Source organism: Daldinia caldariorum, assembly GCF_022478825.1.
Source record: "Daldinia caldariorum strain CBS 122874 unplaced genomic scaffold F4812scaffold_1, whole genome shotgun sequence".
NCBI classification, from domain to species: Eukaryota; Fungi; Ascomycota; class Sordariomycetes; order Xylariales; family Hypoxylaceae; genus Daldinia; species Daldinia caldariorum.
Window position 1 is genome coordinate 3204794 of NW_025953037.1, and position 23259 is coordinate 3228052.

At 46.0% G+C, this 23259-nt stretch overlaps 9 protein-coding genes across 9 annotated transcripts; 6 read left to right on the plus strand and 3 right to left on the minus strand.

The window, feature by feature from the left end:
- Positions 1-4: 4 nt before the first annotated feature.
- F4812DRAFT_36528 (P-loop containing nucleoside triphosphate hydrolase protein) lies at positions 5-1603 on the minus strand. The gene is made up of 5 exons (XM_047931884.1): positions 1315-1603; positions 1123-1252; positions 946-1065; positions 658-882; positions 5-593 (listed from the first exon to the last, which is right to left on the minus strand). Exons 1-5 carry the CDS (start codon positions 1378-1380, stop codon positions 247-249), a joined length of 888 nt encoding a protein of 295 aa, XP_047795349.1. The 5' UTR covers positions 1381-1603; the 3' UTR covers positions 5-246.
- Positions 1604-1946: 343 nt separating this feature from the next.
- Positions 1947-3866, plus strand: F4812DRAFT_454854 (TRAUB-domain-containing protein; the record flags this gene model as incomplete). The annotated part of the gene is made up of 3 exons (XM_047936719.1): positions 1947-2007; positions 2070-2169; positions 2228-3866. 3 exons carry the CDS (start codon positions 1947-1949, stop codon positions 3864-3866), a joined length of 1800 nt encoding a protein of 599 aa, XP_047795350.1.
- Positions 3867-6948: 3082 nt separating this feature from the next.
- F4812DRAFT_454855 (glycoside hydrolase family 16 protein) lies at positions 6949-7910 on the plus strand (the record flags this gene model as incomplete). Its single annotated transcript, XM_047936720.1, has 2 exons — positions 6949-7716; positions 7827-7910. 2 exons carry the CDS (start codon positions 6949-6951, stop codon positions 7908-7910), a joined length of 852 nt encoding a protein of 283 aa, XP_047795351.1.
- Positions 7911-9524: 1614 nt separating this feature from the next.
- Positions 9525-9968, plus strand: F4812DRAFT_454856 (uncharacterized protein; the record flags this gene model as incomplete). The annotated part of the gene is made up of 2 exons (XM_047936721.1): positions 9525-9777; positions 9844-9968. The coding sequence occupies 2 exons, from the start codon at positions 9525-9527 to the stop codon at positions 9966-9968; spliced, it is 378 nt and encodes a 125-aa protein (XP_047795352.1).
- Positions 9969-10308: 340 nt separating this feature from the next.
- On the plus strand, positions 10309-11476 carry F4812DRAFT_36684 (uncharacterized protein). The gene is made up of 3 exons (XM_047931887.1): positions 10309-10730; positions 10810-10943; positions 11013-11476. The coding sequence occupies exons 1-3, from the start codon at positions 10649-10651 to the stop codon at positions 11247-11249; spliced, it is 453 nt and encodes a 150-aa protein (XP_047795353.1). The 5' UTR covers positions 10309-10648; the 3' UTR covers positions 11250-11476.
- A 700-nt stretch (positions 11477-12176) lies between these two features.
- On the plus strand, positions 12177-13292 carry F4812DRAFT_454858 (uncharacterized protein; the record flags this gene model as incomplete). The annotated part of the gene is made up of 2 exons (XM_047936722.1): positions 12177-13152; positions 13228-13292. 2 exons carry the CDS (start codon positions 12177-12179, stop codon positions 13290-13292), a joined length of 1041 nt encoding a protein of 346 aa, XP_047795354.1.
- Positions 13293-15793: 2501 nt separating this feature from the next.
- Positions 15794-17802, minus strand: F4812DRAFT_464968 (cytochrome P450; the record flags this gene model as incomplete). The annotated part of the gene is made up of 5 exons (XM_047938399.1): positions 15794-16091; positions 16161-16481; positions 16566-16799; positions 16875-16941; positions 17021-17802. The coding sequence occupies 5 exons, from the start codon at positions 17800-17802 to the stop codon at positions 15975-15977; spliced, it is 1521 nt and encodes a 506-aa protein (XP_047795355.1). The 3' UTR covers positions 15794-15974.
- Positions 17803-19218: 1416 nt separating this feature from the next.
- On the plus strand, positions 19219-21038 carry F4812DRAFT_464970 (uncharacterized protein; the record flags this gene model as incomplete). Its single annotated transcript, XM_047938400.1, has 3 exons — positions 19219-19888; positions 19955-20272; positions 20332-21038. The coding sequence occupies 3 exons, from the start codon at positions 19219-19221 to the stop codon at positions 21036-21038; spliced, it is 1695 nt and encodes a 564-aa protein (XP_047795356.1).
- Positions 21039-21752: 714 nt separating this feature from the next.
- F4812DRAFT_454861 (uncharacterized protein) lies at positions 21753-23116 on the minus strand (the record flags this gene model as incomplete). Its single annotated transcript, XM_047936723.1, has 3 exons — positions 21753-22174; positions 22230-22507; positions 22560-23116. The coding sequence occupies 3 exons, from the start codon at positions 23114-23116 to the stop codon at positions 21753-21755; spliced, it is 1257 nt and encodes a 418-aa protein (XP_047795357.1).
- Positions 23117-23259: the final 143 nt, after the last annotated feature.

The window sequence follows — 23259 nt, forward strand, 5'->3', positions numbered from 1 at the left end:
TTGGGCTGATTTGCTAAAGTTTCGTAGTCACAGGAACCCGATCGCCTAACTTCCCGCCACTTGATGCGTTTGACATCATACGTGTAGATATGTGTCATTCAGTATCAAGTTAGTTACAATGTAGGCGGGAGATAGATTGTATTACTTTGGGCTAACTGGAGAAGTGTTGTCTTAACCCGCTTTTTAGTATGTGGCATGGTGTCTTAACTGCCTAGGTAACTACCTACCTAACCTAATGTTCTGATATTATAAGTTCACCTTTGATGCCACGAGCTTAGCAATATTCATGAAGACACGTGCTCTCTCACTTTCAGGTTCCGAGACCACGGTTGGCTTCCCCCTTTGACCGTCGTCACCAACGTTCTGATGTAATGGAATATCACCGAGTAGGTCAATGGAATGTTCCGTGCAGACCTCCTTAACCCGTTGGCTGGATCCGAAAATTGTCGTATCGTGGTGGCAATGTGGGCAGTTGAAGAGTGACATGTTTTGTACCAAGCCAAGCAAAGGGACATTTACCTTTTTAAACATGTTAATTCCCTTAACCGCATCCTTTACCGCAAGGGTATGCGGCGTAGTCACGATAATAGAACCTAAGTACGGGGTTACTACAATTTGCGCTCCCCAGAGTTAAAGATGGATTGTGTATACACTAACCATCAAGTATGATTTGCTGCGTGATGCTGAGCTGCGTATCTCCCGTACCAGGTGGTAGGTCAAGTACTAGGATGTCGAGACCGCCCCAGTCGACCTCGTGGAGAAGTTGTTGGAGGGCCTTCATAACCATGAGGCCACGCCATACGACAGGCGCATCCTCGCCAACTAAATAACCCATAGACATAGTTTTGACGCCGTAGTTGGACATGGGCAAGAACTGGTTATCTAAATTCTAGATGTCAGAGTTTCGTTGAAACGTGATGAGTTCAGGGGATAAGAAATGCGTACTAGCCGATAGTCGCGGCTCTCCGCTCAAGTCAAAGAGTGTGGGTATGGACGGCCCAAAGATATCAGTGTCGAGGATCCCAGAGCGGTAGCCCATCCTTGCGAAAGCTAGCGATAGGTTCGCTTCAAGAGTTAATTAGCAAATGCTAAGCTTAACCAACAGAATATCAAAAGACTTACCAGCAACGGTGCTTTTACCTACGCCACCTTTCGCAGATGATACAGCGACCACCTTTGCGACATCCTTGATCTTGCGCCGCTCCGGGAGCCCGCGTTGCATGCGCGGGATGGAGCCGGTTCGGGGTAGGCCCTGAGAAAGTAGTTAATTACCTCTTATTTCCCCAAGATACAAAAATGGACGTTGCCACTTACAAGTGGATTCTCATGACTGAGATTACGGATGGTCTGGTGAAAAAGACGGCGTTGAATAGTTGCCATTATATATAATACAAGCTGGGATTTTATATGCTTGTATAAGTGCTGGACCAGGTGGTTCAAATGAGAAAACAAACACACATCTTATTAGAAAGAGGTACGTTTACAATTATCTTAATGATGTAACTATGTGCTCACTAAAGAGCAAAAACAAGTCTCACTGCAAAAGCTGAGGCTTGCATTGAAATTTGCAATTTTCTCTTATTATGCTATTGGTTTTTCAAAAATCAATTAATTCTATGAGATTATTTCCAATTGACTTTAAAGCTAGAGTGCCCGACTTTTGAATTGATTACCTAACTCCCTTAGGTACATAGGTAGGTACCTATCCCATAGAAAGTTAGGAGGTACGTAGGTACCTAAGGTACCTATTTGACAGGATCTTGGTTGACTTTCAGGGGTCCTCTCCAACTTTTTTTCACGCGCTAAACCGCTAAATGGATACTGCCGGTTCCCACCGCCAAAATTTTTCAGAACTTTCTTGTCGCATCGTGGGGCCGGCGTATGAAATGAACGCCTTTTCTTTTACTCACTATTAGACAATTTTATTTATTGTTGACAAGACGACTATGTCCAAAACGAAAGGTCGCGCACGGCAGTTTGCCGAATGGGTAGATCAGCCAGTTAAGGGTATGGCGAATTTCAATTTTATTTAATATGCATAAAAGCTAACGCTCGCTGCTTCGTACAAGATTTCGATCCTGAGGCAGAAATCCTAGACGAGGACGACGCCAGTGGAAGCGAGGAAAGCATCGATGAAAATGCAGGCACAGAACATTATGTCTCTGTAGGGTAAGATGCATTATAACCAAATTTAATTTCAATTGGTACGAACTAACACGTTTGGCAGCAAGAGCAAGCTTCGTCGCAGAGACCCTGTCGCATTAGGGCCTCAGTACCGAGGCGCTCCCGTGAGCCGAGAAGCTCTCGAAGATGAAGATGAAGACGAAGGTCAAGACGATGACGACGAAAGTGGAGAGGATGAAGAAGGCGATGAAGATGACGACTTAGAAGGGTTTGATGACCCCGATACCGCTGACCTCGAACGTGACCAAGACGACGAGGACGATGCAGAGATTGACAGCGAAAACGCCTTCGACGAAAGCGACGAGCAAAAATTCAAAGACTTTGTATTCAGAGGAAGCTCCCAGACCATTCCCCACAAAGGAAAGAGAGTCGCAAGACCTACCGCTGCTGATTACATGGTATCTGACGAGGAAGATGACGAAAGCGACGGGGCGGAACTTAACGGTGAGGTCTCTGAAGATATGGAAGATGAGGATGATACCTCTGGTGAAGAAGGGGTCGATGGATTCATAGACGACGAGGCGGAAGAATCTGAGGACGAAAATGAAGACAGCATGGATGAGGACGAGGACGAGGACGAAGAAATGGGGGATAGCGACGAAGAGTTAGATGAGAAGGAAGAAGAGGACGACGACGACGACGACGACGATGGTACTAAAGGGACATCGCAGATCAACGAGGCGAACCGTTCCGCGATCCAAGAAATGATGAATGCTGGCCAGCGCACTGTGGCTAGTACTTTATCAACGGCAGCCCAGAAAGACGTTGCTAAAGGGAAGGCAGTTCGGCAACAGCGAAAAGCATTTGATGCGCTGCTTAACATCCGCATACGACTGCAAAAATCACTTGTCGCAGTAAACTCATTCAGTACTCTTGAGGAGCTCGGAGATCAATCAGAACCCTACGAAGCAGCTGAAGCGGCTGCGCTCAAGCTTTGGAATACTATTGATGGTTTCCGCACGAGTATTCAGTCTGACTCGTCGGGAAAGACTGGCCAAAAGAGGAAACGAGCCGCGGATGCAGATACGTCCAGCCAGGATATATGGGAAAATATGAAGGTTATTGAACAGCGCGCAATTGTTCGCCGCAGGGCCGTTCTGGAGAAATGGTCGCATAGCGCCCGAAACATAAGAATGGTGGATAGGTCGTCGCGTAAATTTACCAGTATAACAGAAAAGTCCCTGACTACGAGGTTGGATGAAGAGCTTGATGCACCCGAACGGCTTATCAAACGGACACGGACACCGCGATCATGCGCTCCGGCACAAGTCGCAAAGAAGATCAACGAAGACCCGACCATCTACGATGATGCTGATTTCTACCAGCTGCTATTAAAGGAGCTCGTCGACCAGCGCACTGGAGATGCGTCCGGCGCCCCGGGCGGCCCCACAGCAACGATCCGGTTCGCCGCCGTCAAGGAAGCAAAAGCAAAGCGACATGTGGATACCAAAGCTAGCAAGGGCCGAAAGATGCGCTTTAACATTCATGACAAGCTGCAGAATTTCATGGCGCCGGAGGATCGCCGGAGCTGGGAGCAGAGCGCCATCGACCGCTTCTTTGGAACTCTATTCGGCCAGAAACTTGTACTGAACGAGGACGAGGAAGACGATAAGGAGGCGTCTGACGAGGAAATGGGCGGTGCGCCGATTAACGACGGAAGCATTCGATTATTCAGAGACTGACTTAAACAATCACCCTAATATCTCAACTGTCCAATGATTCCAGAAGACAGAATGTTTATTGAAATAAGTATCATCGCGTAATTTCCCAAAGAGAAAGGATTTTCAGAAGTTCGTATTGCGTTCCTTAGAGTAACCCGACTTTGCGCCGAGATCGACATCCAACCTCGTATTCTAACACGAATGCTGGGCGAACTAGGGTACTAACAAAAACCATAGGCATCATTTTCTATTCTTAAGAACTACTTTTCCGATGCCCCTTCACTTTTCTATATCTCTTCTTTTTCTTCAAAGTTTCCTATTGTCTCTACACTAGTAGTTTCCTTACGCAGCACCAACAGTTTCGTTTCGAGGCCTAAGACAAATACTTCTAACCTTTGACTACGATGATATCTATTATCACCACGACCACTATGTTACATCTAAGAAATCTCGGCATGACGGACTACCTAAGTGCACGACTTGCCGACATGATTCCAAGAGAAAAATAGCGCAGATCAACGTACGAATAACAACCATGTTGGAGACGGTGATATCTTGCAACTGGATTCCAATTATGATTCGCTGTTGCTTCTCTTAGGCTATATTTTTCTAAGTAATCGCTGCTGATATGTTAGCGATGTATTATTCAAGACGCGCTATGGAAGACTATCTAGACTACAGTCTCAGAATCACATGGGACTCAATGGTGAGGTATCGTTACTATTACCTTGGGTACCTAGGTGTTCTAAGAGTTTCTACAAGCACTGACAGGTTTAAAACAGCTAGTTATCTTTGCCCACTGGTTGCGGAAAAGCGTCGATTAGGCTAAGGAGGCCTAAAAAAGGAAATGTCGGATGGATCGTTACACTATCGACTACGTAAAGCCTAATCGCAACGTCGGCCTTTATTGCCTAACTCACCGTTGTTCCCATGACATGATGAAGGCCGACGAATATCATGGATGCCCATGCTTGCTTTAGTCACTCCAATGAGGCGCCGGTGATTACTTCTTATGCCAGGGTTCTTCGTGGGAGACATGTGCAGAGCATGGTGTCATTAACTATCTGGTCTACTACATGCAGCAGTATTGGATATATATAATGCATATACAACACTATATTTGGTTGAAACAGCCAGTCTACTCCATGGAAGCCAAGGCTCCAGGAGACAAGCTAACAAGGTCCTTTTCTAAGCTGTACAATGCTTAGCAATGTAATTACTAACGGAGATAGGGGCGAGCAACACATAAGGACAAGCTTCACTTGTGCAGAACCGGAGATTACTCGCCGCGCGGCCCCGCGACGGGTATATTTCGAGCTAGAGTGTTTTGCAGAAGATGGATTCAAATACCGACAACCGCTGATAACACTGGATACGTTACGTGGGTTTAGTTATCTGGATAACCTGTGCCCTATAACCTGGTTCAAGCGTGCAGCTGTCACCCGCATGTCGGCCTCCTGTATGACCAGCATATACCTGTAATGAATGAGTTGGAGTTAAGTCGTGGCCCGAATCAGCAGCTTTTCTGGGGAGCATCGAATTGGCCGTCACCAGAATCTAGTGGAATTCCTGTAAGCGGTTTACATCATTTTATCAAGTCCCTGGCCGGCGCTTCCTCGGCCTTGACGAACTGCCCGTTTCGGATTAAAATAAAAGTCAGGTACCCAAGATTAAAAATATCCGCCATCTTGGGCTTTGTACATGTTCTCCAATCACATCGCGTCCATCTTATTCGCAGGAAAATATTTCATCTGAAGTCAGGATCCCCTGTCGAATTAAAGCACGCGGTCCGGCGCAGGTACAAGATCAAGCATTATTCCAATCAGCTGCTGCGGTGAAAATCCAAGACATGTTAAAAAATTGACCCACACACCATCTGGATCCTACCGCATGTGAATTCAACCACGGGGGCTTGGAGCAGATAGATTCTCCGGTCGGGATAAGCCATAGGATAGGATGGTGAGGTTTTGTTTTGTTTATACCAAACAAAATAGCCTTACATCCGTCATCTGCCTATTTCCTCCTTCATCTCGATACTCATATACTGTATAGTCGAGGCTGACACGTTAGTTGATGACTAGGTCTTGGGCAAGGTCTTGGCTAGGATGATAATATGTCCCGCCTCCAAATGTTCGACTTCTTTAGCATGCGGGGCATCTGTCTGGGGATCTGCCACCAATACCGATCTGGTGTACCATCTGCGATTTGGGGCCTTGCGCCGCGATCATATCGGACTTTTTAACCTTCATTGGAATGCTGTTATAATTGACACATGCTGGCGCCCAATCACGTCCATCCGCGTTACCGAGCAGCTCTTGTGTAGCCATGTCCAGTCGAATATCTGCCCAATCCTATACCCTCATACCCCTTAATCACCCCCCCATGAACCGCAACGGTCACGTCGGCCTACCACGAAGCCACGCGCCTCAACTTTAAACTTTCTCAGGTTAGGTACTCGCTTATAGACCACTACTTGCCGACGACTGTTTCTGCTTTTTCCTAGAATCGCAAAGTAGGGCCTGGGGTCCGGGAATGCAACTCGAGCGTGTAACTTGACTGCTCCTGGACTATTCTATTATGCCTTCCCGACCCCGTCTACGCAGTCTCAGTTCTAACATAGCCGTTATTCGTCCTAAATCCATACTTGTGGTCTAGACGCGTGTATAGCTCTTTGCCTCCTATCTGTGCTCTGGTGATGATACATGGGCGCTCGAGACCCTGGTCACCTTCCTCTTCCAAGCTCACGGGAGCTTTAGTTCTTCAAGCAGGTTGGCGCTAGATTTCTCATTCTTGGAGACGGCTTGTTCGATTTCCTTTCGATTAGCTTCTTACCCTACCTAGGTACCCTGCTCCAAAGTACTACTCTCTAGGTATAGACTATAATACTGTCTATCACCATGTATATATAGTTAGAAGATCCACCTCCATCTAGTGATGTAGGACGATCGCCGTCTTAATTAGGGCATAACACAATCCACACAGCTGGTCTATGACTTACACTCCTTATTACCCAATTCAGTTCTACAAGTGTACATATTCTTACAACCCTGATACGTCTATCATCTCCATATAAGTCGATCCTTACCTCATCAACAACAACAAGATGTTCACCAAGATACTTGCTTCTGTACTAGCCCTAGCAGCAACGGTGTCGGCCGAGGGCGCACCGGCCTACGGGGGCTTCAGGACCGTCTGGGTAGACACCTTCGACGGGCCGGCAGGTTCTGCGGTCAACAGCAACAACTGGAACGTCATAACAGGCCTCAAGGTCAACAACGAGTGGCAGGACTACACCACCTCCTCGCAGAACCTCCAGATCAGCGGCGGCGCCACGGTGCAGATCGTGCCCCAGAAGGACAGCAGCGGCAAGTGGACGTCGGCGCGCATCGAGTCCAAGTACAAGTTCACGCCGCCGGCGGGCACGCAGACGATGGTGGAGGCGAAGCTGCGGTTCGGCGACAACAGCATCGCGAACAAGCAGGGGCTCTGGCCGGCGTTCTGGCTGCTGGGCGACTCGATCCACAACGGGGTGGGATGGCCGACGTGCGGCGAGCTCGACGCCATGGAGACCGTCAACGGGCAGCTGACGGGCTACGGCACGGTGCACTGCGACGTGTACCCGGGCGGCGTCTGCAACGAGTCCAACGGCATCGGCGGCACCGTCAGCATCCCCGACCAGAGCTGGCACAACTGGCGCATCGTCTGGGACCGCCGCGCGAGCACCTGGACCGGCGAGACTATCACCTGGTACATGGACGGCAAGCAGTTCCACCAGATCTCCGGCGCGCGCATCAACAACCAGAACGTCTGGAACTCGCTTGCCAACTCGCCCTTCTTCTTCATTCTTAATGTGGCCGTTGGTGGTGACTGGGTAAGTTTATCCACCTCTAATTTTTTTTCTCTCTCTCTTTTTCTTTCTTTCCTTTTTCTACGTTTCCAGAAACCTTGAGATCACCTTGCTAACAGAGCATGTCGTTACAGCCCGGCGCACCGAACAGTGCTACTCTGGGCGGATGGGGCAGCATGATGGAGGTCGCGTACGTCGCGCACTACATCGCAAACTAAGAAATCCATTATACATAACTACTATCTCCATTAGAATTTAAAGGTGGAGAGGGGACGAGGCTGGAGGGGAGAGGGGGAGGAGAGGAGAGGAGGAATATTCTTGCATTCTTTGTCCTTCGCTGCTGCACATATTTTTTTGACGCTTTTTGCATACCTTTCATCGGTACCTTGCATACATTCGCTTCTTGTATATACTTGCGGAGGATTTGTATATAGTTACTTACCTCTTCACATACTTTCATATTGGGTATTCTTACCTAGGTACCTACCAATTAACCAAACCATTGCAATTATAAGCTGGGTACCTCCTATCTTTGACACTGCCGCATGTTGATGATTTACTTTCTCTTAGAAGTCATAGCCAAGGCAATAAAGACTTTGTAAAAATTGTCGAATTTTTACTGTTAAATTTGCCAAAAATAGCATCTTCTGCAGTAACAAGTCCTAGTTACATGCGCCCCATCAAATTAGCTCGTGGGAAACCTTATAATGATCCCCCGGATTCTTACCCCACTGTAGTTTACCTAAGGTGCCTGCACTAGCTGCACTATAGGAGGTAATTCATCCCCATTCATTTTTCTTAGGTTCGCCGTTAATTTTTCCCGTTCGAAGCCCATAACAAGATTATTTATAGTAATTAGGATGCTTTTTGGTGAGCAGCATCCTTTCGCCATTCCATCGTCCCTAGGTCGCCTAGATGTTGATGTAAGCCATCCAACCTCGGTGGGTAATGGAGAAACAGCTTCGTTTTATCGTAGTGTTGAGTGAAGTCCCTCATCTGGAAGTGCCAATTCTTCTGGTTAACAAGTTATTCCATGGTAGGCAGTCGGGCCAAATTAGGCAAAAACCTTGCGTATTATTCATAATCCCGTGATATCGATAGTTTGACAACAGGCTGTACGTCCGTAGTTGTTGAGTGAAGTTGAAAATTTTGAAGTTTCACTCACTCGCTTTGACTTGTATTGGCATGCAGCAATATAAGCTCAGCCTCCAATCACCTCGACCCTTGATATACCCTCCGGTCTCGTTGATTATAGAAGGGATGTCCTAAACAAAATCGACCGTTCCTTTTTATCCATTTCTCATTTCCATACCTACGATCGAAAGACCCGTGCCGAGATTTCGTCATCAAGCAGGTTCTTGCGATCCCGGCACGTTTGCTTTACATTGGATAGTGATGGCGGTTAATCGTGCCGGCTAATGACCTCGCGTTCCCCCGCTGATGCTTAAGATAGCTGACTTGTCGTCGTGGGAGCTAGTCCCTTTATGCAGCTTATAGAGCCGCACTTTAGATAAAGGGTAGCCATTCTCTTGGCCATTAACTTTGTCTATCCAACCTGCCTATCTGAGGCGGTCCCGTGAGCCACTTCTTGAATCTTGTTGGGATTCTATACGTTGGGCTATAAATATCCCGGTTGCGTTCTATAGTGCTATAATAAACTTATCTTGCCGTGTGCCGATTAGGGGGGGGGGCGTATGTTGAAGCAGAGGACAATACAAGTACCTGATTTCAGCATCTACTACATGGTATAAAGAGGCGGCGTAGACGTGTTGCTCGTGTTTAAACCGTATATCCCTGTAAACATCTGAAGATATATCCCTACTGTTGCGAGTATGAGCCGCAAGATCATCCCAGCGCTAGCTTTTGCCTTGTGTGTCGCTGCTTCCACCGACGCGTCTCCCGGCGACCCCGATTTCTACAACACGGTCGCCGACATATACTCGGGGCCGGATTGCGGCGAAGAAAGCTTTGTTTGGACTGACCCTATATTCGGGCGCGGCGGGAACTGTCAACCCCTCGATAGACATGGGAATACCCCTGATATCCTCAGCTACAAGCCTACGGATATCTATCCCGATTGTATAGGTATGTCGAGAAGTCTCCCGATACTGTCTTATTATGAAGTTGCTAAGGCATTCCAACAAAAAAAAGTCACGTTATACACGGATACCGAATGCAAAAGTACACCGTACCCGGCGGAGGTGAACCAATGCGTTCAAGCGGGTATTCCCTTCGTCAGCGCCTTCGTTCAGTGTCCTTTCTCCGACAGCCCGTGACATACGAAGGCTTCGGACTACTAACCTGGATTTATGACTGAAGTGTATTGTCGTGGATCTCGCGGGGTACGGCGTGGATAGCCGGAAATAAGGAGGTACCTAGGGATGGAATATTATCGTAATTCCGATATAGAACTACAGATAATGCATAGAGTGATAATTCCTGTGTAAATCTACCTGATATACATTCGGCCATCGAATAGTATAGAACCCATGCCTGAGGTTTCTGTACCTGGTTTGCGATGTGTGGGGATAGGAAGAATAAAAGTTGATAAAAACTGCACAAGGTGGTAGGTAACTAACGGGTAACTAATGTTTTATTACCTTAGGTACCTTTGAACCACTGAAGTTGGTCTTAGCTTGTCTAAACCAAGCAGATAAAGTAAGTGCAGCCCGAAACAATCCCAGGTGACTGTGCTACACAGATGCACCATGCCCCCACAACACAAACGCTCTCGCAGATAACTTTACAGGTGCCCCTCTCTCAATGACGTTATGACTTCGTTTGTTGCTGCAGGTACAGCTCTGGGAAGCTATGGTGTAATTAAATCGCCATAGCCTCCCACATTCTTCCTCGGATTCCCATCTTACCATTTTCACATTTTCATCTTCTCTAACTAACTACTTCTAACTTGTACCGAATTGCAACAATAACATCAACATCAGCATCAGCAGTCATCATGTCGATTCCAACCTCCACATCCGTTGTTGAGTCCGCCGTTATTCAGGCGCCACTTAGTCACGTCTGGCATCATATCAAGCGTTAGTTCAATCCTCTACCTAGCGTTACCTCAGGTACCTAAGGTAATCAAGAGATATCTAATCAAATACCCCTTTTTAGTCCAGAATTTCAGCAACTTCTGGTCCGCTCTCAAGTCTAGCCAGTATGTCAAGGGCACTAGCGATGAGGCCGATGTTGTGAAGTGGACTTTCAAAGATGGCAATGAGCTTGAAGTGAAGCAGGAGGAGCACAGCGTATGTTTCTCTTCATCCCGTTTATGATTATCTACGTGTACCGTTACTGATGATCAACTATATTCAAAGACTATCAACCACTACATCACCTACAGCGTCATCACTGCCAAACCCGAGCTTACCTACTCTTCGGTTCTCTCTACCATCCGTTGCTACCCCGTCACCTCGGGCGAATTTGAGGGAAGCACCTTTGTCGAGTGGACCGGAAACTTCTCCAGCGATGCCGACGCAGGTGTTATTCAGGATGCGAAGTTCAAGCGTCGCGAGGCTCTAGCCGACTTAGCTAAAGCTGCAAAGAGCAAATAGATTCGTGGTATTCCAAGTAGCAGACTTAGGTACCTACCCTCTTCAGAAGGGATAGATGGAAGTACCAAGAGTGACGTCGTTGCGTCGCTATTAATGTAGCATAAGTGTTCATGGCAGAAAAAGGTGTGATATGCAGCAAAACATTGGTAGCAGTAATTGAAGACAATGAAGACTAACGACAAACAACTCGTAACAATTCTTTTGAATACGAGTTTCCTTCGCCCCATTTCCATCATGCCACAATTCCACGGATCCAAAATCTAGAACAATGGGCGCTCTTAGTATCTATAGGTAGCCACTGGGTATCACGCTGAGTTGGGAATCTTTTTTTTTCTTTTGCCGAACGGCAACTTTCCATCGACTTTTGGTTTTGCTACGTGGCAAAGACGTAAGGGCTGAAACTACCATACCGAAAAACCAGATAGTCTGCTATGGGTTTTCACGTAGACGCTTTCATCGCAATGGCGAGTAAGGCGTCGCAAGAGAATGTGAGGCCAAACCGGGCAAGGTTCCCCGAATGTACCTGATATACGCTCTATGCAGACAAACAAGATGACCATACCCTACAAGAAAATCCCCGTGGATAACGAGATAGTCTCTACGAGTTTGGCTTCAAGACCTCCACGTAGGTACCTTAGGTATGTGCCTAAGGTACACAATTCTACAATGTCTTTGTATGAAACACTGAGAGTTCGCCAGTGTTCCCCTAGAATGATATCAATTTATTTATCAAGCCCATATTCGTAAACTACGACGACGTTCACTTACAATAAAAGTCAAACGTCGTTCATAAAGTAGTATAACAGGTCACTTGGCCTCACCCATCTTCTATTCTTCAATAATTTCCAGTAATTTCTTTGGAGACCTTTCTAACTACCTAACCTAAGGCAGCGAGCATAATACTTCTGAAACCATCAGTTGTTCACTATGGCAACCCCTCAAACCTCGGGGAATGTCGATCGACCAATATTCACTAAACAAGCCTTCCTCGATCTAGAAGTGGAATTAGAAAGAGCCGGTCCACATATCCAATACACGGGCCGCAACGGGTCGAGATTTAAAAAAGTGAACCCTCTACCCGGTCAGGGTTTTGTCGAGGCACCACCTAACTCTATGGTAATACGAAATTTTATAGAGTTTAAAGGTGAGAGAACACTCAAATTCGCTAAATCAAAGGGGTGGGACCAATGGTTTACGCCCGTGATAGTCTCAACGAGACCAATTCATGGGCCCAACATTACCGCTTCTACGGCGATGACGCACATGAAGAATGAAATACGAGATTGGGAGTCGAATGAAATATGTCGAAGTCTATCTAATACATTGAAGGCAATATTGCCATCTACTATCAACAAGATCATCGCGTTTGGCCTAGGAGCAATTGGTAATCTGGATTTGAGCAGCCCATTCAGAATATATGATATTCAAAGCTATAGGGAGCATGCATACGTGCTAACCATAGCCAGGGCCTTGAACGAAATAAAGGGTGCAAATGAGGATGAAGTGGCCATCTATCTTCAAGATCCTACTTATACAACTGTATGCAGAGAGGTTCTGACTGGTACTTTCGGCTTCAATATCATCAATGGATACGGTGCTCGGGGCTTCGCAATGGTTGATGAAAATACCCTTATGCTAGGCCACCATCCTAATTTTCCCCTTCGGGAGATTATCGCAGATATCGCCCGGCCAGCCGCTATGTGTGTGCCTTTCTTTGACAAGGAGAGCTTTGATAAACTCCCCACGCGGAATAAAGTGATTCTTGCTGACATCCCATCGGCCCGCGTCCACGCAATGCTACAAGAGTACGAAGAGGAATCTATTCCAGGCTCATACCCTAAGAGTAGTCTTCCTGACCTCGCTGAGTGGAGACACGAGTGGATGGAGGAGCCATTCCATGATAGTAAGTGGTATGTGCGAAAATCAACCGGATCCTTTCGCTAACTAGATGCCCAAAAACCCCTACAAACAAGGATAGCGAAAGAGGAGCCAGAAATGAATAACGATCCAAGGCCCTCTAAAGCAACGTTATGTTTGGATTGAATGCCTAACTTAACCTACCTACCTAGGTAAGGTAACTAATTGGCCTTATGGTGAGCTTTTAGTTATAGATTAAGATAAATCGATGCAAGCTTTATATAGACACTTTCGTAATACCCTGCCAGCCACACCAAGAGCTGACAGCTATAAACATTATTAACCTATCTCCTACCTCAGGCATTATAATGTCAAAATAAGTTACTCTCAGGGGTATGTAAATAGGGGTTTGGAAGCGAAGGGGGGGGATCTTTCAAAGGGGCCCTCAAGTCAGTAGTTGCCTCACAAATTAGCCTCCATACTCCTAAACTAATAGGGATTTTTATTATAACTCCCACTTGTTTTAATGGACTAGTGATTTCCAATATCATAATTCTTTACTCCGCACGAAGGCACAGCTCATGCAACCCCCCACTTAGACTAGGACGGTATGTGGATTGTGCACATAGAAAAGATGCCAACATTCGTAGATATTCCTTTGAATTAGACCCTTTCTACATCCAGAAGACAGCTTATGCCAAAATGAGGAGTGAAAAGTTTCATGGCGCCGGGGTAAGTCAGTATGTCCTCAATGACCAACAGTACATGTCCCATTTAAATCAACAAATCAAAGCCTCAAAAAGCCTCAGGAGATGCCATGTTGAGAATAGCACAACGGAGCCGACCAATTGAATTTGGAAATTCACGTACTGTAGCAAGTTTGTATTGGAAGAGAGAGCATTGCGGAGTATAGATTACCTGTACCAGGTATATATGATAGAACAAGTAACTAATACATTGAAACATTTCTATCTCCTGAGTACCTAATTCATATAAGTCTTCCATAAATTTTCATGCGCATATTGCTTTCGGTGCACGGTAACTAAATTCATGATACTAAAAGTCTATAAGGAATACGCTAAATATAAGACAAAAGACGGTATAATATCCACCCGAATATTATCGCAATGCTTGTGTTCATCGTTGCCATCATCATGGCGTCTTACCCCGAGCTCCCTCCCTTCTAGTAACACGATTGGCGTCTAGAATAAAGAGGGCGAAGAGAATCAGCTTTGTAATGTCATCCAAGCGGAGCCCAATATAGAACCCGTAAAAATTCCTGAGGATAAAAGAGGCAAATGTTGATAGAAATACGCAGCACCAAAAGAAGAGGCGACCGTACGTACGATACGATATTCTTATGGTTACCTCCCGGTCCAATCTTGTCCTGGGGTAATGCGAGAACAAGAATTTGATGAAAACTATAACTTTTAAAGAGAAAGTAGCAAGCTTCCGGGTACAGTCGGCTCGATGTGCCACCGAAAGAAGCAATAGAAGCGCCGAGAAACCCAAGGTTTTCATTCGCGGCGCATGTATATATGGATTCCAATAGGTTATGGGAAGGCGGTCGATAAGGTCACATAACATGTCGACTGCTACTACAATGGAAGACAGCAGCCAGACAAAGGTAAATTTGAGAATGCTAGCGCCGCTGGAGTATACGAACCACGCCACGAAAAGTACCTGGATGGCATTCCATGCTCGGTTAGCCATACTTAAGAATGACCTATCTCTAAAAAGATTTGACGGATCAATAGCGAATACATCCATGGTCAATAGCTATAGAAGCGAATTATAACCTGAGCAGGTAGGTAAGTTGACAAAACTGATGTGTGCTTCATTGTGTAGTAGGATATCTCCCTACTTACTTTATCTTTAAACGCACAATGCACAAGTGCAGTCTGTCCAGTAACAGCTAATACATAAACGTTCCAGATATTGAATCATAAAGAACTTTGTTTCTATAAGAGGACCTATGTGCAGGTATCTATTACATAGATTGTGAACAATGAGTGACCAGTCCATTGGACCACCACAAACCATTTCGACTGAAGAGTATCTGAACATTGAGCTCTCCAAAATGAATTCGGCATTTCTCAGCTAACTTGAATATATGAGAAAAGATTTTAGATTGGGGTTTTTAAGTTAACTTCTAACTTCAAGCAGGTAGGAATTTGCTAGATGCCTAGTATCATATAATACCCTCTTTCATCAAAAGACAGAAGAAAACTTAAAAGTGCTGCTGATTCGTTTCTAGATCGCAAGAGCGCTTGGAACTAAGATTATCATAATTACAGCCAACCATCTTTCCGCGGAGGAGGTATTACAAGATCATATTTGGAATGCCTTGAAAGATCTCTCCGACTTCGGGTCCCAAAAGGACCCAATTATCAGCATCGCCTATTCGTTTACATGCGACAGTACTATTGTCAACAAATGGCAGATGGCATGGGACATCGTACAATCGATCGGCAGATCCAACTTCGGACTTTGTCTGAACACTTTACATATAGCTACTAGTTTTGATTATGATAGGAAACACAGATACGCGACCAACCTCGTCCATATAATGAAAACAATACCAATCGACAGACTATCGCATATCCAAGTTTCCGGTGTTACTCCACTAACAGACCCGATAGCAGGGAACCATCCTTGGTATCATCCTCGTGAGACTACTTGGTTGAGTTGGCCAAAAAAAGGGGGGCAAACGCTTCCCATTCAAGAATAACAAGTCGAGCCAAATTACCATGGTGAAAGTAGCAAGGTACGTGATCCGCGGTCTTCGTTACAAAGGCCGTGTGACGTTGGAAAGATCGACTACAGTTGGGGAAAAGGGGTCGAACGAGCAGGCATTTCAGGCCAAGTTTATGTGGTAGATTCCGTAACTCTCACCAGTAACCCCTTGTCCATAAGTAAACCATGGGAAAGGGTAGACATAGGGGCCTGAGGGTCCAGAAGTTGGAAGTCAAAATACCGAAGCAACTGGGCATGTTAAGTGTAAGAAACAAACATCGTTATGATGCTAAAGTCGTTAGTAGAAAGATTATTTACCTCAAAGTAAATTTTGTTCAGCTCCATCAACGCGATGAGCTTTCCCGAACATATCCATCGCCCATAGCCGAACATTAACTCAACATGTCGCTTCATCTCGGCTCGAGTGCCTTGGTCAGCTTCCAGGTACCTTTCAGGGCGGAAGAAGTCGGCATCTTCGCCAAATACCTCCTTTGAGCGTAGAAGCATCAAGAAGTTCGTGCCGATAGATGTCCCTCCGGGGATAAATTTGCCGTCGATAATGTCGCCGCCGCGGGGCACTTCTTTCGCCAACATACTGGATGTGACAGGACGGATCCGTAGGCCCTCGTAAATGACTGCCTATAAATGTAGTTTTGATTTGTTAACTTCTGCGCTTGACGTGACTCCAATCATCAGGATTCAGGGGTAGAACCTCTTGCTTACTTGAAGATACGGCAATCCTCTAGCTTCCGAATATGTGATCGGACTGGAGACTTTGCCTCCCTGCACAGCTGACGAGATTTCGTCCTTCAATTTCCGATATACCTGTGGTGCTGATAATAAGTAGAGCAGAGTACCCCTGATTCCAGCGGCAGTTGTATCGGAGCCAGCTGCAAACATGAAAAGTGTCTCCACTTCGCATTGTGACTGCGGAAGGCCATTACGAACGAACGACCCCTGTTACATTACCTGTCATCAATGATACAACGTCGCCACTCGATAACGGGTGATGTGTCAGGTATAACTGCTTACCAGTAATGTCTTCTCCTCTCTATCAGCCCCTGGTATGAATAACTTTCGTACGGCCTTGTTCACTAAACTGTAGTTCACTGATTAGTACACGTCGCGCGACAGATTTAGGGGGAAAAGGGGCAGATTTTGGAGTCTGTGTTACTCACCCCATAACCTTCCCTATCCCTTTGGGGTCTGTTTCCTTTGGGCCAAAAAGCTTCAAGCCAAGTGTAGAGTACACTATATCTCTCGCCCACGGCACGTCGGCCGTGAAGGCCATCTGAGGTATATGTTTACTCACAGTGCCATAGAACTCATGGCAATCGGAGTCGCTTTCAAGGGAGCCAAATGCATTCCCAAGTGCGATCTTGGAGACAACGTCTACAGTAAAAAAGGATACGGCTTCGGCCAAATTTAAGGGACGAAACTCGCCTTTGTCGGAGTGCCCTATGTACTTCTCGCGAATCAACCCGATCAAACTCTTTACTTGGGCATCGACATCCGCCTCGGCGCCAGGGTTGTCACGTCCACTATAGCCGGGTGTCATTCGAGCTTTGATCTTATCATGGGCTGCTGGGTCCAGCGTGATAAACATAGTAGGGTAGTACGGGTTGAAGCGACTGCCAGAATACCAATCCGACTTCCAATACTTGCTCTTCGCGCTAGACATACGCTTCACGACCTCCGGATCATCTGTCAGGAGCTCGTTGGGACCAATCCGAACAAGAGAACCGTATTTCTTGGTGGCTGACCCAATAGCCTCGAGCTGTGTGCCGTTCAAGACTTGGCGGCCAAGCCATATGTATGATAATGATGCTAGGAAAGGACCAGGGACATGATGGAGACGATACCATAAGTAGGCGGTTGACAGGACATAATAACCGGTAGCTAAGATGGCCAGAATAGCTCCGAGTCCAACTGAGTCCAGAATATTGGCTAGAAAAGGCATGATACCAAGTAAAGGAAACTATTTCAGTTTAATCTGGGCTGTCGATTAACAGGTGGCATGAGAAGGGGAAATTGTAGACGGAATGAGTGTCATCTTTTTCTCCACGACATGCGCCTCTTATACACCCTAACGCGTGTATAAGAGGAATAGGACTGATAACAGGGGAGCTATAATCACGACACCATCTTTTACCTTGTATAGAGCAATGCGCATTCGCCCTCGTTACACAGCTCTCATAGGAAGAGATCCAAAGACAGTTGATTGGTGTATCATGACAGCCACCAAACGCATATAAGACTTTAGGTACCTTTGCTTCAACGCCGGTCATACATACGAAACCAAGATCTTAACTGCGGGGAAGCTCTATGGTGGTTGCATATGAATCGTCATGACGTTAGGTACCTGCCTTAGGTAGTCATGCCAAAAGATCTCGATAGATCGCAGTACCTTACAATCATACCTGATACGTAGGTAGGCAATACCTGCTTCCTATCCATATCCTTTACGCCGCGTCATCTAAGCGAATCTAGGCTGGTCCGAGACGCAGCCAAGGTTGGTATGTTAGGGACGTTCGAGTAGATAACCTGCGACTGACCTTCGGACTTCCGCGACAAGTTGTTCTATCAGATCAGGAAATCACGACATTGTCGGTACTTTGACACTCAACCAGAACTTCACGAAGGAAAACCATAAAATTAAGAGTTTAAGTTTATCGTAGATATGATTAAGTTGATCTAATCTTCCGCATGGAAAATCCTGTTATATACCTTTATTTACCTACTATATACAAGATATTCTTTTACAAGGAACTCAATTCTGTCAATTCTCTATATTCTACAGTTAAAAGATTGATCTGACTATTTTTATTGGTGAAGATATCACAGAGTGACGAGTCTTATGAGTGTTGACAATAAGTCCTAATAGATAGGGGTATAACGGGTCTTGACGCAACGTTTGATACTTCCATAACGACAGCTCAGTTGCTTTATTCTTTCTGTTTTTTCTCTAAATCATAACAATGCAACTGCTTTATCCTTTAGATTTACTTAGTCGAGATCTGTATTATATGTTCCTTCCTCACCTTCGAACGGATATTAGTCTACTTTAGGTAGGTATTCAACTTTATGTTACCTCTGCGTACTTTCCTTTCGTCCATCATCACCATTTTCCGATGCTCTACCCAAGTTCCTATCAGTAGCCTCTTCATCTGAAAGTCCATCTTATTTTCTGCAGACAAGTTTAGTTACGCGACCTCGCCTCCAATTACTATTAACCGACAATAAAGGGGCACGCATTCAAATATAGCGGACTACTACTTAATCCATCATTTTCTCTCTACCTGGTTCACTCTCGTTTCTTCTCCCTAGGCTCCTTTGGATATCCGCCTAAGGACTTTAGCACAAAGCAACTTCCACGATGGATACCCCCTATCAAGAATTACATGATCTTTACGTTACCAGGCCAACTCCTTTAGATTCGGTCGAGGAGTTGTTTAGGGATCTGGGGAATCCACTGGACAACGATAAGAATTATCTTTACTCGATCGATAAGCTCGACGTCAAGTACAGATGGGTTCTGCAGGAATTTCTTATAAAGGCTGCTTCTTCTCCCCCGGATCATCCATATCTCCAAGCGATCAAAAACGCTGCAAATCAGGTCCTAGAGTATACCCTCCGCCTACATAATGCTTTCGTTGAACGCCTAGCCCATATATCGCTATGCTATGAAAGGGATCCCCGAAGACCTTACGAATATCATTTCTTTTGGACTTGCAAATGGGTCTACCAGGGCAGGAGAATTGAGAAGCTAATGTCACCTGGTAAGAGGGCCCACCGGAGTGAAGACGAAATCACCGGCGGGAGCAATAACGAAAGGGACAACAATATGAATGCCGAAACAAGGATCGTCGATGAAAAGAATGGCAAAGGTGGAGACCACGACGGTCCGGACAACCAGAATAAGGATGATAACTCTGCAGACAGCAACGACACAACTCCAACTTCCAACCCCAACAAGCCTCCCACGTTACCAACAGGGCAATGCGCCAGATGTGGCGCTTCAGAAGCATCACTCATTTGTACTGACTGTATGTTCCCATGGGAGTCTCAACCTGTCATCAAGACATTCTAGTGTAACCCCACATGTCAGGCAGTAGACTTGCCAGTCCACACACCGCTGTGCCTTCGTCGTGTGCAGCTTTCGAAGGTTTCGCTGGTCCTGTGCAAATTCATGTCTGTCGTGGAGTCTCTAGCAACTACCTTTGTCGTCAATTCATCCTGGGAAGAGAGTGACATGATTATGTTAAAAGAACGTATTCCATATCTAGAGGCTATGTGTGGAAAATACATCATGCATAGGTTTCCTAATAGCCTCCCATCTCAATCAATAGGGTCGGGAACAGTCTTTGAAGACCAGTATGCTCGGGAGGTGATATACCTAGTTCGCCCTCTGAAAGAGTTTATCTTAGACGGTAAGTCAAACCAGTCTCTTTCAGGTTACTCACCGACTTATCGTACCAACAACTCTCAGAGCTATGTCAAGACTTTAAGATAGTCACAGTTCTCGTCAAGAATGCCAGCAGCTCGGTCTGTTACCAATACGATCATAGCATAAGGAAGTCCAACATGATGGATCCTCATTATGTTCTTCGACTGACACTGCTAGGCGGAGAGAAGTTCGCTCTTGATCTCGCGGCAAAGCGTTTCGGGTGGGGAAATTATCTTATGCCCTGGGACGTTTTCGAGAACGAGCGAATCTGGAAAATTGTCGATACAACTCGTACGGCCCCAACTGACTTCAGAGACCCCTCCGTCCCCGCCGCATACTCGGTCAGCATCCACAAGGAAATGTTAGGCGACCTAATCGACGAAACACAAATATACATGGGCATAGCCACCAGCGGAGAGTCTTTCTTAGATGTACTGACAAGAATCAGTAAGGTAGAGTACAGGATCTGGGAAGCGGGTTACATCGAAGCTTTGATGAAGTACTGCGTGGAAGTGGCCGAATTGCGCCTCGCCGAGTGTCGTGGCTACATGTACCTCAACCCGGATTGCGGCTTGCAAATCACAACTCATAGAAAAGACCATGTGGCCTTGGCAGATGTCTGGCTGTCGGAGGAAGAAGCCGCAGACCTCAAGGACGAGCGGGAAGAGGCGCTGAATGCAATATGGAGGGACCGTATCAACCTATGCCGTGTGAATTTCAAGTGCGCTCCGCTGTGGACTGGAGAGTGAATAAGGGTTAGGCATGGTCGCATGGTCTAAGACCTAAGAACTAGCAGATGAACCCTACCGGAGACAGTGGGACTGCAACACAAATGTATCTTAATGCGGAGTCTCTACCTTTTTTTTTCTTCTTCCGGGACGTGATATGTATTTTGCAAGGAGATATCGAATGTCTGAATACTCAATGGAGTCGAAGGTACACGTATAGCTCTAGATACGTGATTACAGTCTTCAACCCCTAATGATTTACATTCTTCCGTGCTCCAGGAGATGGAACCTATGTTGTTATTTCATTATTCATCTGCGTCTCTCTACGATAAAGCGAGTCAAGAGATGTATTACAGTGGACAAGGAAACGTCAATAGATAAGTAAAATTCCGATGAGATGCATATAGCTAAGGCACTGCGATGGTGAGTCTTGAGCGAGAGCGCGTCATATAGTTGGTATCACATTAGTAGAGCAGTTCGGATGAAATTCCAAACAAAAAATATATAGTCAATTCGTTAACTTCGGTTTATAATCAATTCAAAGTAGTAAACCATCAATATCCAGTAAAAATAGGTCGAATCCAAGAAGACGAAAGAGGTGGTATCTCCCATAAGGGGTACTTAGAGAGATGCCAGGATGGAGCACGAAAGCTGCTCCTATAATTGAAAGAACGCCAACCACAGGAAAACAACCAGCTCCATAACATATAGGTTGTCGACATAGACAGGAGGTACCTAAATAAGAGAACCAGTAGAAGGGTCATTCTGATACGGGTTCCATAGAAACCTCGGGTCAATCAAGCCGTCATCAGTAGGTTGATTTCCAACGCTAGAATTTTCCAAATTAGAGAATTGAGAGCCCACCGAAGTAAAAAAAGAGAAATCATCTGAAGCCCGGCCTTGCGCTTGTATCCACGCCTCATGGCCAGCTAGTTGATTTTGTAATGCCTGGCTTGCTTGCTGCGACTCTCGCATCTGTTGCGATAGCACCTGCATCTGTTGCTGAATCCCTTGTAGAGGCTGGAGGGACTGCTGGAAGAACTGCTGAAGCTGTGCTGATATCTGTTGCTGCTGTGGTACTTCTTGTTGCTGTTGATGTATCGCCTGGGGTTGTTGCGGTGCTTCTTGTACTCTATGTTCTGCATGCTCTTCCACGTCTACGAACGCCGATTAGTTTGAATAACCGAACATCGATGGTAACTTGTAACTTACATGGGGAAATCTGACGAAGCTCCTCTTTAGTAACCTCTGGAAAGAGGAGCTTGTAGATTTTATGCCACCTGTCCCGTTCCGACATATACTGCAAGCCCTCCCGGTTTCGTAACAACCCGAGCTTTTTTCTATTTGCTATAAGAACGGGTACATGTTCCGGAGGAGACGGAGGCGCGCAGGAATTCGTCCGAACATGGACTTCGTATCGGTCGTCCTGTTCGAAGGTTATTCCGCAGCGTCGGCATTGGTATTTATCATGAGCTCGGTATATGTGCTCTCTATCAAACTATAAGAATAATGTTTAATCCATAGGACTGGAACTTGACGCACTTAACTCGTGACGTGTTGGGAAAACCATCACGACCGCCGCATTGAAGAGACGAATGGGGAAACTTCTTGAGAAACGGGCAGGCAAAATTCGGACCGTCGCCTTTCGAATTAGCGGGTTCCTTGCTGCCGCTAGGCGTGCGCTCGTCATCGTCGCCATTGTCGCCATCTGAATTATTCTTCCTTCTTTTCTTCGACTGTCTCGCATTTGAAGAAGTCCCGGCCTTTACTTGACGACTGGCTGGTTGAGCACTATACCCCCCACTCTGACTTGAACCAGATGTGCGTTGAGGACATGTACGATTGGTTGTGGCTGAATAGGTATTCAGCTGACGAAAGAGAGGACGTTTAGCGCCAAGGGCAGCCAACCGAACCCCGTGGGAATATTCTTTATTGACAGCCCGCTCAACATCGCTGCATCTTGGGCCGAGATTTTTGCCAGGGATTTTGGTTAGCCGCTCTGAAATTGACTCTGTCTCAAGATAATCCACGAAAGAGCCACGACTACAATAATGTCCGAGTTCCTCTGGCGTACCAAGCATGCCCTGAGAATTGGCCATAATCTACTTTAGGTACTAAGACCCTTCTAATAGACATGGATAATCCAAGACCGCAACGAAATCCCAAAACGTAAGAGCCAGGAAGGGTCGAGGAAAAGAAGACTCAATAATTTAGTATTTAGTATATAATATACAGCTTAACC